Genomic DNA, 12,404 nt, shown 5'->3' with positions numbered 1-12,404 from the left:
TGAGCGAAGCTCACAGAACATGTCAAGGCTGTCAGGAAAGTAAATTATATCTATTGCCTATTTTCTTCCCCAATTTGATTTCCTGACAGGAGTTTCCAGGGCAACTGTGGGCTTCAGTTTCAAGCTTTCCCAGTGAAACTCAAGAATGCAATTTCAAAGATGTTGGAGGATGGGAGGGAATTTTACAGGTAAACATGCCTTATGTCTGCTCTATTGGATCTTCAAACTTGTTTCCTATCTTTTTAAAGCTGTTATCTACTCTGCAACAGGGTGAGCCAAATTGTACATGCAAGCAAGACAAAGCACAATCTCCGCTGTATGGCCCGGGATTTTTTGCAATGTTACAAGAATATTGGGGCAAAATCTTTGCATAAACGCTAAAGCAGACTTGAGCATTTTACAGCTCTCAGACCATATCCATTTGGCTGTCCCTGTCTTGCCTCAGTGTATTGCTTTCAATCTGAAGGCTATTCCCCGCCCTCCATTTACATATATACCTTCACAGACCTGTTGGTTTGATTCTCCATAACACTCCCAGTTTCTGATGTAACTCCTTGGAAAAATTAATTGTCCACCCTGCTCCAAAGGAAGAATATTTTAACCCTGGAGTCTTATCAGGGTCAGAGTAGAACAGTGTTTTCAATCTTGTCAACTTTAAGATGAGCGGACTTCAACTCACTCTCAGAATCCCCCGCACTGGCTGAGAAATTCTGGGAGTTGACATCTACACTTGCCAAGGCTGAAAAACATTGGAACAGAAGGAATGAGGTCTGAAATCATTCTCACTTATGTCAGGTCTAGGTGGCTAGGTATACCATATATACATTATATTCTGGGTTTTTTTACTAATTATAAGTGCCATGTCTAAATGAAATCTATGCCATACCATAGAAAAAGCTTCAATAAGAAGAGTGATGCCTGATATTTGTGTGTGTGTGTGTGTGTGTGTGTGTGTGTGTGTGTGTGTGTGTGAAAAGTGAAAACAAGCAAGATGTGAATGGGGTTTATTTACATCATAACATTGTACCTGCCATCTTGCCTACCTTGAAAGATTACTCCATACCCCCACTGGGAAATGCTGCTGAGGAAACTCATTCACTTTAAAGTTATTTTTGCTCTCACTTCTAGGCCTGATGAATAACTATTTCATTCAAAATAGAGCCTGAATGAGATAGTTGTGATTGGATGGATAAAGCCTCAAGAACAGAGCGTTGAGAAGTTTAAAAATCAAAGCATTGTATGAATCAGTACATGGACATTGTGGAAGCAAGATTGCAGATGTAGAAAAATATGAGAGAAAATAAATGACAGTGTAAATATTTCTCTCTCTTTCTCTCTTTTTTTAATCTCACAATTTAATTTCTTCGGCTCACTATTTCTTACTCTTTTCTGTGCTTTACCTAATTTTGTTTACCCTAAAATAAATTAAACTCAAGCTGGATATATATTTGGTTTTTGAATTTCATCCTTTGTCTTTACCTTGTAAAAATTCTAGGAAGAATGCAGCAAAAATGCATAAAGCAAACGAATAACATGTTAGTAGAAAATTAATGTCAAAAGGAGTGTATCTAATAGCAAGAGGCCATCATTCTACCTCTTTAATGCACTGCATTAGTTTGACTTAGCAGTTAAGGAAGTGATTTGCATGACAACAATACAGTAAGCAGCACAATGGCACAGCAATGTCCACCTCATGTCCTGAGCATGGCAAAAGAGGGGTGCATCTTCTTGCCTTAAACTAAGTTCATACATACCCAGTAGAGCACATCTGTCCAGCCCTCCATGGTGATGCACTGAAACACAGTTAACATGGCAAAGGCAAAGTTGTCAAAGTTGGTAATGCCATGTTTGGGTCCCTCCCATATGGCCCTACACTCAGTGCCATTCTGACACTGCCGTCCATGTTGAGATACTGGAGCACAGGGAGCAGGTTCTTCCTCTGCAGGTGTATCTTAAACAATGGAGAGAAAGAGAGAATAATCAGACAACTGAAATGGTGCAGTGAAGTGGTAAGGAAAAGAGCTATTGGGTTGCGAATGGAGACAAGGGATTTAAGTCACCGATTGTGTTGCATTGTGTCTCAAAACACAAGGCACATTCAAAATCGAGTGTTATCACCTACACAAAGGAAAGGCAATTCTGGATTTGTAAATAGGCACGCTGAGGGTCTTTTTAAAGTGTAAAAGCGCTCTTTAAAATTTTTGGTATGATTTTAAAAAGAAATCATCTTTTTTGCTTGACGGAGAATGGTGATGAAAACTACACAAAGCTGTCTAGGTACTCTTGGTAAGAATCCTGCCAATTTAGAAACAAGAACTGGAAATTATTTTGTTCATTCTTGATAGAATTAAATGTAATTTTCATTTTTATTGATTTATTTGTTGAAAAGACTACTTTTTTAGTAAATGATTTGCTCAGAGGAGGATCCCTAAATTTCTCTTCCCACCATCGGGGATGAAATAATACTTTATAATGAGCATTTTGTTACACACTTTTTGGTTTTACTATGACAACATTTTCTCTACGTAAAGGTCTTCAAAACTACATAATTGGTAACTCTATGGCCTTTCCTATTATTACTATACACCCTTTCCTATTATTAAAAGCTAAATGTAGTCACTTCAGCTGCACTCTTCTCCTCTCCTCCTTCTTCTCCTCCTCCTTCCTCTCCTTCTCCATCCTAAAATTCTCTGGATATTGATGTTTTACACACAAACAGCAATATGCTGACAGTGCCTGCTTTGATGTTGCACTCTGAAGCCACATTCATGAAATTCTCTGCTTCAGTTTGGGTTGCTTCATGTCTCACACAGCCATTATGACTGCTACAAAGCCAGCATGGTTTTTACTCCACCAACTAGTTCAATTGGGAAAAGGGAAAGGTCAGTGTGGAAGGAAATAGAGATATATGTCTGCGTGTGAGGAAGGGGGCTGTTAAAAGAAGAAGATCCAATTCATTTATTTTGTATTTTTGTAATGCTCACACACACACACACACACACACACACACACACACACCTCAGTTGCAATCGTTTCACAAAATACACAGAAGTTGAAGTTAAAGTTAAGGCAGGTATATTTATGTCTCCAATTACTGAGTCAACCAAATTACAAACATAGGTCTGGTGACTGAAGGTATCTGCAGGGCAGGGGTGAAATCCAGCAGGTTCTGACAGGTTCTGGAGAACTGGTAGTGGAAATTTTGAGCAGTTCGGAGAACCGGCAAATACCTCCTCTCGCTGGCTCCAGAGTGGGGTGGGAATGGAGATTTTGCAATATCCTTCCCCCCAGGAGTGGGGTGGGAATGGGGATTTTGCAGTACCCTTCCCCTGGAGTGGGGTGGGAAAGGAGATTTTGCAGTATCCTTCCCCCGGAGTGGGGTGGGAATGGAGATTTTGCAGTATCCTTCCCCAAGAGTGGGGTGGGAATGGAGATTTTGCAGTATCCTTCCCCTGCCACACCCACCAAACCACACCCACCAAGCCATGCCCACAGAACCAAACAGGTAGTAAAAAAATTTGGATTTCACCACTGCTGCAAAGTATTATCAAAAAAGTCAAGATGGCAGCTGTGATGGTAGGAATGAGAATCCATCATTTTTAATGTGCTTTGCACATGCAATGCACATGAAAAAGAGGTGGAGCTTTGATCCCATCATCACAGCTATCAACTTGACTTAAAAAAAAATCATTCCCTGTGGATACCTTGGGTTATTCACAGTCTTATCATCACTCACTTATATTACCACAATAGACTGCATGTGGAGCTGCCTTGGAAGAGTCCTTGGTCCAAAATGCAGCCCCCGTCTTATTGCTGAATGAGAGTTGCATAACAAGTGTATTGGGTAAGCTGCATTGGTTCAGGAAGTCAAGAGGGCAAAGTCCCACAGAAAATGTTTTCGATAATAGTCTTTTCTTAAAGGCCAGATTAATGATTTCATCATAACAGAATGATTATGGAGGGTGTTGGGATACTGAAGAATAATCATCACCATTTGTATTATTATTTCTTGATAATTATTATGGTGTTTTTCTGCTGCATTTTATGTTAGAATGATGTTATTGGTTTAAAGTGTTTTATGGATATAAGCCATCAGGAATCTGTCAAAGTCCTCCAGAGCATAAATATAACAAGTAAACAATTATCACTAACATTATGAACAGTAACTGCCATAATAGTAGAATATGACAGTTGTTGTTTTCAGTATTGCCAATTTGAATCCAAACGAATCAGCTAATGACAAAACCAAAGTCCCTATGATGAACCTCAGACTTTAATTGCCAATGGCAATGATCCATCTCATGGAAAAGACTATAGAAATGTGATTCATTAATAAATAAGTAAAGAAATAAATCAGTTTTCCAAACTGATTTGGTGGCTGATGGGAGGGGGAGAAAACTTGTAAATAAGTACAGAAGTAATGCAAATTCATCTAGAGGCCTTCAATTTATTAAAAATACACCTGACTTGCCAATTCAGAAATCAGATTTCAGTCAAATTCCAAACATCTACTAAAATCTTATTTAAAGAATCTTTATTCTTTTAAAACATAACACAAAAGGATAGTCCAACTTCTGTTTAAAAGATGGTAAATATTTGCTAGAAGTTTCTGTAGCTTGAATATTGCCACAGAAGATTCCTTCTTTCTAGGAAATTTCTCCCTGAATGCAAAGAGGTCAAACCAGAGTAAGTGAAGTTTAAGTGTTAGTTAACCATCACATTTGCATAGCATTGTTACACATCTTCCACATCCATCTTCCACACACATTAAGGGCTACACCAAAATGGAGGTCACTTCAGTACATTACTTACCTGTGGCAATCCCTGTTAAGTAGCATGTTTTGTGCATCTTTCCCATGAAGAGCTCCAACCCAATGATGGCATAGATAATTATGACAAACAGCACCAGCAGGGCAATGTGCAGCAATGGGACCATGGCCTTGATAATGGAATTTAACACCACCTGAAGGCCTATAATGACAAAGATAGCATGGTAAGAACAAACCAGTATAGTTAATAGAAGAAAATACATGGCGGTCAAAACTTTGTAGAAGAGCAGGCTGAGCTGGAAGGTGAAGCTAAAAAAGTCATTAAGTTTGGAGTCATTGTGTTGCTCCATGAGACTCAAGTCCATTCCCCTGTGAATTCCACTGACTTTAGCTTTGACCATTGGTTGACTGGATTCTTGTACAGGTATCAATAATAAACTCTTCTGTGCTTATTTGCACCTGACAACCTTCATCTGTGAATTTACAATCGGACTTGATATCTCTTTGACATTTTTTATCTATTGTATTTACAAAAGGGTGCATACATGGTTTCAGCAGTGGAATCTAGTCTACAAATTAAACTGAATCTACTCTACAAATTAAACTGATCTAACATTTATCCCATTTTTTATTTTTCTACCTAATTTTTTTTTAAACTGAAATAAGGACAAAAGTATTACAAAGGGTCCTGGTTTATAGGTGGACCAGGTAAAATTTTAGTTTGTAAGCCACACTGTCTTACAATATTTCCACATTTTCTTCATCTACAAGGAAAGTGTGGTGAATTGATACTCCCAGATTATAACTTTAAATGAAAAGTTTGCTTGTTTTCTGGTTTTAGAAATTATGATGATTGGTTATTACTGACTGTCTACTGACTATATCTTTTATCCTATATCAAAATTGAGAGAGCATATCTGACACAACAATATATTTCAGTAAATTCAGACTTGTTGATTCAAAAATTAACTGAATAAGGATACCACATCACTTGTTACTTAGAAACTTCTGAAATATAACAGCAGAGATGCAGGTTTTGGTGGTTTTAGAAAATTAGTTCTATTCTTTGAGGAATAACTTTATAGGTTTTGTGATGGAACAGTAAATGTGCTCTTGTTTGCAACCTTTATTCACAGATAAAAAGGTTGCTGTAATAAACATTACCATATTATTGTATCATTAGTATAGGAAATACATAGAATCTAATAGTCACAGAAATGACCAATAATGATATGCTTTCATAGATAGCTTTTGTCACAGATATTGTTATTCAGTGACTTTAATGACCAAAGCACCTGCATACCATCAATTCTAGGTTCACCAATTTAAAATTCAAAGATTGGTGTTTTAGAGTGCTGAAGGATTTAGATTTTCTCTTTAGACTTGTCTAGTTTCTACAGGATAAAAGATGGCTTGCACATGAATCATCTTTGTGCATAAAGCTGCAGTTCCAACTGATGTTCTCAGAGGTTGCTGAGCATGCCCTACAAGTCCGAACTCCAGTAGAACTGCTTCTGGCTTCACTTTACTTCTGAAAGTTTCCTCCCTTTGATACCACATCAAGAATTAATTATGACATGATGGTGGCCAATTGGCAAGGTTTGTATGACCCTTTTGTGTGCTCTGAAGTATCTATTATTGAAGTATCAGATACTTAATGTTTCGTTAAAGGTGATATAGCATCCAGACATCTATTATCAGAATGGCTTCTTCACCTTCTATTCATCAGGAACAAAACTCTACCTCCATATACCATTGAAGCCCTTCAGTGTGTCACTCATAAAGTTATTTACAGCATATGAAAGGATATCAAATTCAGATAGTGATCTTGCAAGCATAAAATTGCATCGAGGGATCAGTATATTATGTCAATATTTATTTTTGACAAAAGACAGTAAGATTTATTATTGGCATGTTTTGTCAAAATATGGAAATATATCTTTCTAAGAGACTATTGAAATTATGGGTCTAACATCAAACACAGTGCTGTCAGTTGCTTCTGTAGACTGTTTCCTTTCACACAAATTTGTAGAATGATGTGCTGGCTATCTTCCAAAAAAATACAGGATAGCATTTGATAGGCAAACAAACCTTACAACATAACCACAAAATATGAATTTTTAAAAAGGCAAAATAAATGTATGGCTTGCTATAATAAAAAGAAAAGGGATGAATGGTTCACTTTTTCCTTATGATCACCTATTTTCCTGCCCTTTTCATATAATATTGTTTCACCTATGCTCATCAATCAATCAATCCTTTTTCCTAGTGTCTAATTTAGAGTGTAATCCACCCAAAGATTACTGCAGTATCTTTAAATCCCTTTGATTTCAATAATAGGTATGCAGTGGAATTCTTTGGATGATTTTCCTTGGATGACCAGTCAATCTCAGTGTAGAAGACTACAATCTTACAGGCTGTATAAACCTAAGACCGCGATCCTAATTGCATTTATCAGCCGTAATGAACATACTGAGACTTGTACCTGGGTAAATAAACCCAGTACTTTGCTGTAACTGCTTATTAACCTATTTTTAAATAACCACTGGTATCACTTCTAATAAATGCTTGAATTGTGTAATGGGGGAACAATCACATTTCTTAATTCTTGCCAAACAATACAACATACGAAGTCTGAATGCCTGGTTGAATTTTTGAACTGAGTGCAGCATATTTCTAGCACAGATTTGGAACTCATATTCAAATGAATCTCAATCCCATATGTCACAACACACTCCAGGCCACTGCTTCCCAACTGGAACAACCTCCAATTGTGCAGAGTTCAGCTTCAAGAATGGCTACGCTGGCTAAGGACTTAAATCTAAACATTTGGAAATTCCCTGGCTGGCAAATATAGCTCTATACTTTAACAGTATGAGCTTAGATTACCTTTCTGACTACTTTTTCATACACAAATCCAACTTTGGCAACTCTAAGTTGAGTTCTTCCATACAGAATTGGATATTTTCTCTTAAATGAGAACATCTACCCACACGAAGAGCCCTCTGTGCTCCCAGTTTAATGTTTCTATAAATATTAAAGCACAAAGAATACATGGATTTTTCCCCTTTTCAGAATATGATAAAAGAATACAGAGATTTAGATACTAGAATTGTAGAGTATTTGGGATAATAAAGCCAATATAGGCATATTCCACTCTTCATAGATTTTAATTGCAGTTTCTCCCATTCATGCATCTACAACCTGAATTTGTTTGGTTTATTCTCTAGAAACATATCATTGCCTTTCAGAAGGCAATTCAACTGCCAGTTTGTGCTTCAATGCCATATTTAATGCCCACTACATGTGATCAAACAGAACTGCTGATAACCTTCTGGAATGACCTGCCATTTGGAACCCAAATAGCTTAAAAGCAGCATTTTAGAAATGCCCTTTTGGTGAACAAGCAAGGTGTTCTATTTTCTTAATTATCTTCTGACACAAACTCTACTTATTGTTCCCCAATAAACAGTTTTTTAATTGGTAAAGGCTGGCAGCCATTCCTGTTGTCTGTGTACACTCTGTGTAGTTTTATGTCTACTTTGTGACAGAAAGTGTTAATATGTACATTTTATTTCCATTATAATTAGCTTTTTTTTTGCTTATTATCCATGGAATCACAAGATAAAAAGATATTTCCACATATGAAATCTGGTGCCAAATTGCCCCCAAATCACTCATACTTTGTAAAAGTCTACCTGGAACAATTCCTGCACAGCTTTATGATCACAATCAAAGCTAATGAATCTTTGCAAACAAGGTGGGCTCTGCTATTCAGAAAGGGGACAATGCAATAAAAACTAGTATTCCTCTAAATGAATTTTATCTATCATTAGTTATGTGATACATGTCATTTGACACTGAATGAATAGAATAGAATAGAATAGAATAGAATAGAATAGAATAGAATAGAATAGAATAGAATAGAATAGGATAGGATAGGATAGGATAGGATAGGATAGGATAGGATAGGATTCTTTATTGGCCAAGTGTGATTGGACACACAAGGAATTTGGTGTTATATGCTCTCAGTGTACATAAGGAGAATAAAATACATTCATCAAGAATAAAAAATACAACACTTAGTGATAGACAAGGTTACTAATAAGCAATCAAATCATACTAGGAAACAAATAAAAACAAAATAAATTGAAAGATACAAGCAACATGGTTATAGTAATAAGTGGGAAGAGATACGTAAATACTAGGAAGGAAGAGAAGAATAATAGTAATACAATCTTAGTAAATTGTTTGACAGTGTTGTGGGAATTAGTTGTTAAGCAGAATGGTGGCATTCGGGGAAAAACTGTCCTAGTGTCTAGCTGTTTTGGTGTGCAGTGCCCTATAGCGTCTTTTTGAGAGTAGAAGTTGAAACAATTTATGTCCAGGATGTGAGGGGTCTTTAGATATTTTCACAACTCTCTTTTTGACTCTTGCAGTATGCAGGTCCTCAATGGAAGGGAGGTTGGTAGTAATTATTTTTTCTGCAGTTCTAATTATCCATTGAAGTCTGTGTCTGTCTTGTTTGGACCCCTGATTTGATGACATTATATGGGAAAAGAAGAACATGAACCTTCAACATGGAGAAATTGTTATCAGAGCAGCAACAGACTGACTGCGGCCACAAACAGGTGCAAGATGAACAGTTGGACAGGTGATGGTAGAACAATTCAGTCCATTCCAAAACACACTTGAACATTTGGCAAAGCTCTCATGGGTATATTCGTTATTAAGATGGACCAGATGGAATGAGGAAAGTAAACAATGTTAATGTTTTAGACATTATCTCATGTATCCTTCCATCAGAACCAAGCTTTGAAAACTCTATGGTTTGTTGAGAAAAAAGTGAGGGGAAAAATGAAAATAGTCTTTAGGGAAGAGTCTCTAATAGTTGTAGAAAGATCAAAAGCAAAAATGTACCTATAATTCATTGGGAGAAACACTGAGACAATAAGGCAACAGCCTGTTCAGTTTCTGCAGTAGATAAAAATCCTTTGTTTCTGCCAAAGTGATTTATTTCAGTCAAGAGAGAAAGCAAGGATATTCAAATATAAGCAGTATAGAAATATCCCCAACAACCCATCCAGATTTGGGATGAATTCTTTCTACTCTGCAGGAACCTTCAATCACAAAACTTCCATGGAAATAGTTATTTTGGGGCTTCCCTCACTAGGTTTAGTGGCTTTCTCTGGAACATTCAGAAGATGGGGAAAAGTGGTGAGGATTTATGAACATGCTTGGGTAAGAAAGCTGGTTACCCAAACAGAGGAAGTGGGTGAACTGCTGGTCCTGAGAGCCTGCAGTTACAGAAGTAGAAATAAAGGAAGGAAAAGGATGGAAAATGTTTTGAGTGGTCTTTAGCCAATCAAAGCCAATATAATCTTCCAAAACCAGTCTGGTAGTTGCTTAATAGTCTTGAATTATAGACAGCAATTCCTCTAGACAGGGACAAACATCTTGAGTAAGGGAAAAAAATGTGTGATCTCCAGGGATGGTCCTTAGGATTTAGTTGAAGTAGTAGTCAACTGTATGATTTCAGGAGTTGAGGAGGCATCAAAAGTGATCCAAAAGTAGTAAAAGCACTAAGGTAGAAGGCAGTGGATGCATAGCTATCACTGAAGGCAATGGCACTTGTGGCAAGCAGCTATTATTCTTTATGTCTTGAAGGACTCCAGGTTCTAATATCAAGCTCCATTTTTTATACACTTCCATTTTCACAGCATCATCAATGGGGTGTTTAGACTTACATTTTTCTGATAATTGAATCTGATGTTTCAGGTGTTAATAGACCTTGAAATGTAGAGTTCACTCAGGACTCAGAGGCCTATCCATAGCTTGTAATGTTGCAGTAATATCTGTCCTCTCTACAGTACATGCCAAGGCATCATCACATATCTGCTGAAGGAGTGCATGTGTAAAGGGTGAGTTTTGCAGTGTATCCCTGGTGGCCATATAATGCTTGTGAGAGGAAAAGTGAGAATTCTAATGAAGTAGCACTGAGGATGTTACCTCACTGTTGACCAAACTCAGAGAGCACCAAGGACTTCATAAGTTACTCCTGAGCTACAAATATTCTTTTCTGTTGAGGAGAAAAGTAGCAGGTGGTGTCATATGTAACAGAAAAGAATGGCACCATCATACTAAAGAGGATGAAAAAGTACTTTGAAAATGTTTGTACCGAATTGGTGATTATGTAACCATCTAGAACCAAATATGGAAAATCCTCAGAAATTGAAGGCTGACAATCTTGCTGCAGTTGAGTTGAAGCCAATTCTTCTTCATCCAAGCTCCCAGAGCCCCAACAGCATTCAAATATCAAGATAGAATCTCCACAGCATCTCTTGGATGGCCATAGATGGAGATGCCAAAGCCTGGTATCATCAGCATACTGTCAGATGAGCTCAGTTAGCGACTTCATGTAGATGTTCAATACATCGGGCAGTTCTAGCTTATGTTGTACCATCCCTACCTACATTTTCTTACATCCAGATGTGAGAGATTAGAAATGCAGTATAACAAATAATGATTTGAGCTAAGTAATCAATAAAAAAATCTTAAATCAGTTGAGTGGCGATACAATAAATAAAAATAAAATAAAATACCAGACAGGAAATAATGCTCCTATCACCTCACTGTATTAAAAATGATCAATCAAATGTCCAGACTTTTGAGAAAGGACAGTCTAATGCATTAAAGAACAGGCATGCATTGCATGGGGAGATTTCTTCATCAGGTCAGCCATTTGTGAGACTATTAATAAGCATCAACTTCAGAGCCAGCATCTCACTTGTCGCATTGATTTAATTTACAGTAGATTCATTATAATGATTTCATATTCATTTTGTATGACTTTAAACTGATATATTATTTATTTCATATCCTGCAGAAATAGCTCAATCTCACATGACCCACATAGCACTCCACTCTTACAACAATCCGTTTCTCTTACCTGATATTTCGACCTCATGCTTTTTAATTATTTGATAAGAATGATAACCTCAGCTAGGAGCAACATTTGCTTAGCCCTGAAATTAATTTTCACTTTATGGATGGAATACTTCTCTAAATTATTTCTTTTGGGGTCTTTTTCACAGTATCAGCTTTTGCTCCTAAAACCACTACCATCACCACCACCAACAACAAAGTGACTTGGTTACTTACTAGGAACTCCAGATACCAGCCGTAAAGGGCGCAGTACGCGGAAAGCTCTAAGTGCTTTAACATCAAATCCAGCACCTTTACCTCCCAGTGAATTTACCCCATCTGCTTTGGTTGCTTGTTCTAAAATTGCACTAAAAAGCCTGCAGAAGGGAAAGAAATGAAAAACAAAACAAAACAAAACAATAAAATGGTTAGTATACAGTATGGAGAAAGAAGCAATCAAGGTACTTTATATAATGCAGAAAATCCTGCATAAGGAGATCAAACAGAACATTCATATTTCTTTATGATATGTACAATGATGATATAGACAAAATGTACATGTGCCCTTTTAGAAATATATTAGTTGACAGTCATAACATAAATTCCCAGACATGCTTTGCAGTTTCTAAAAAGGTTTAGAAGAATCAGTGTCAAATTTAACAGAATCGATCTGATAGCAATAGCACTTAGACTTATATACCGCTTCATAGT

General features: G+C 37.0%; 1 protein-coding gene across 1 annotated transcript in view; it reads right to left on the bottom strand.

The window, feature by feature from the left end:
- The window catches only part of CACNA1C (calcium voltage-gated channel subunit alpha1 C), a 476,362-nt gene that overhangs the window by 184,691 nt on the left and 279,267 nt on the right, over nucleotides 1-12,404 (bottom strand). Inside the window, 3 exon segments of the mRNA XM_070946686.1 lie at nucleotides 1,755-1,951; nucleotides 4,813-4,971; nucleotides 11,931-12,070. Coding sequence (XP_070802787.1) covers nucleotides 1,755-1,951; nucleotides 4,813-4,936 — 321 coding nt within the window. The 5' untranslated portion in view covers nucleotides 4,937-4,971; nucleotides 11,931-12,070.

This window comes from Pituophis catenifer, unplaced genomic scaffold (genome assembly GCF_029215685.1).
Source record: "Pituophis catenifer annectens isolate HBS135680 unplaced genomic scaffold, rPitCat1.0.hap2 SCAF_7, whole genome shotgun sequence".
In the NCBI taxonomy this organism is placed as follows: domain Eukaryota; kingdom Metazoa; phylum Chordata; class Lepidosauria; order Squamata; family Colubridae; genus Pituophis; species Pituophis catenifer.
The sequence above is the reverse complement of the archived record's forward strand: the minus strand, read 5'-3'. Positions and strand labels throughout refer to the sequence as shown.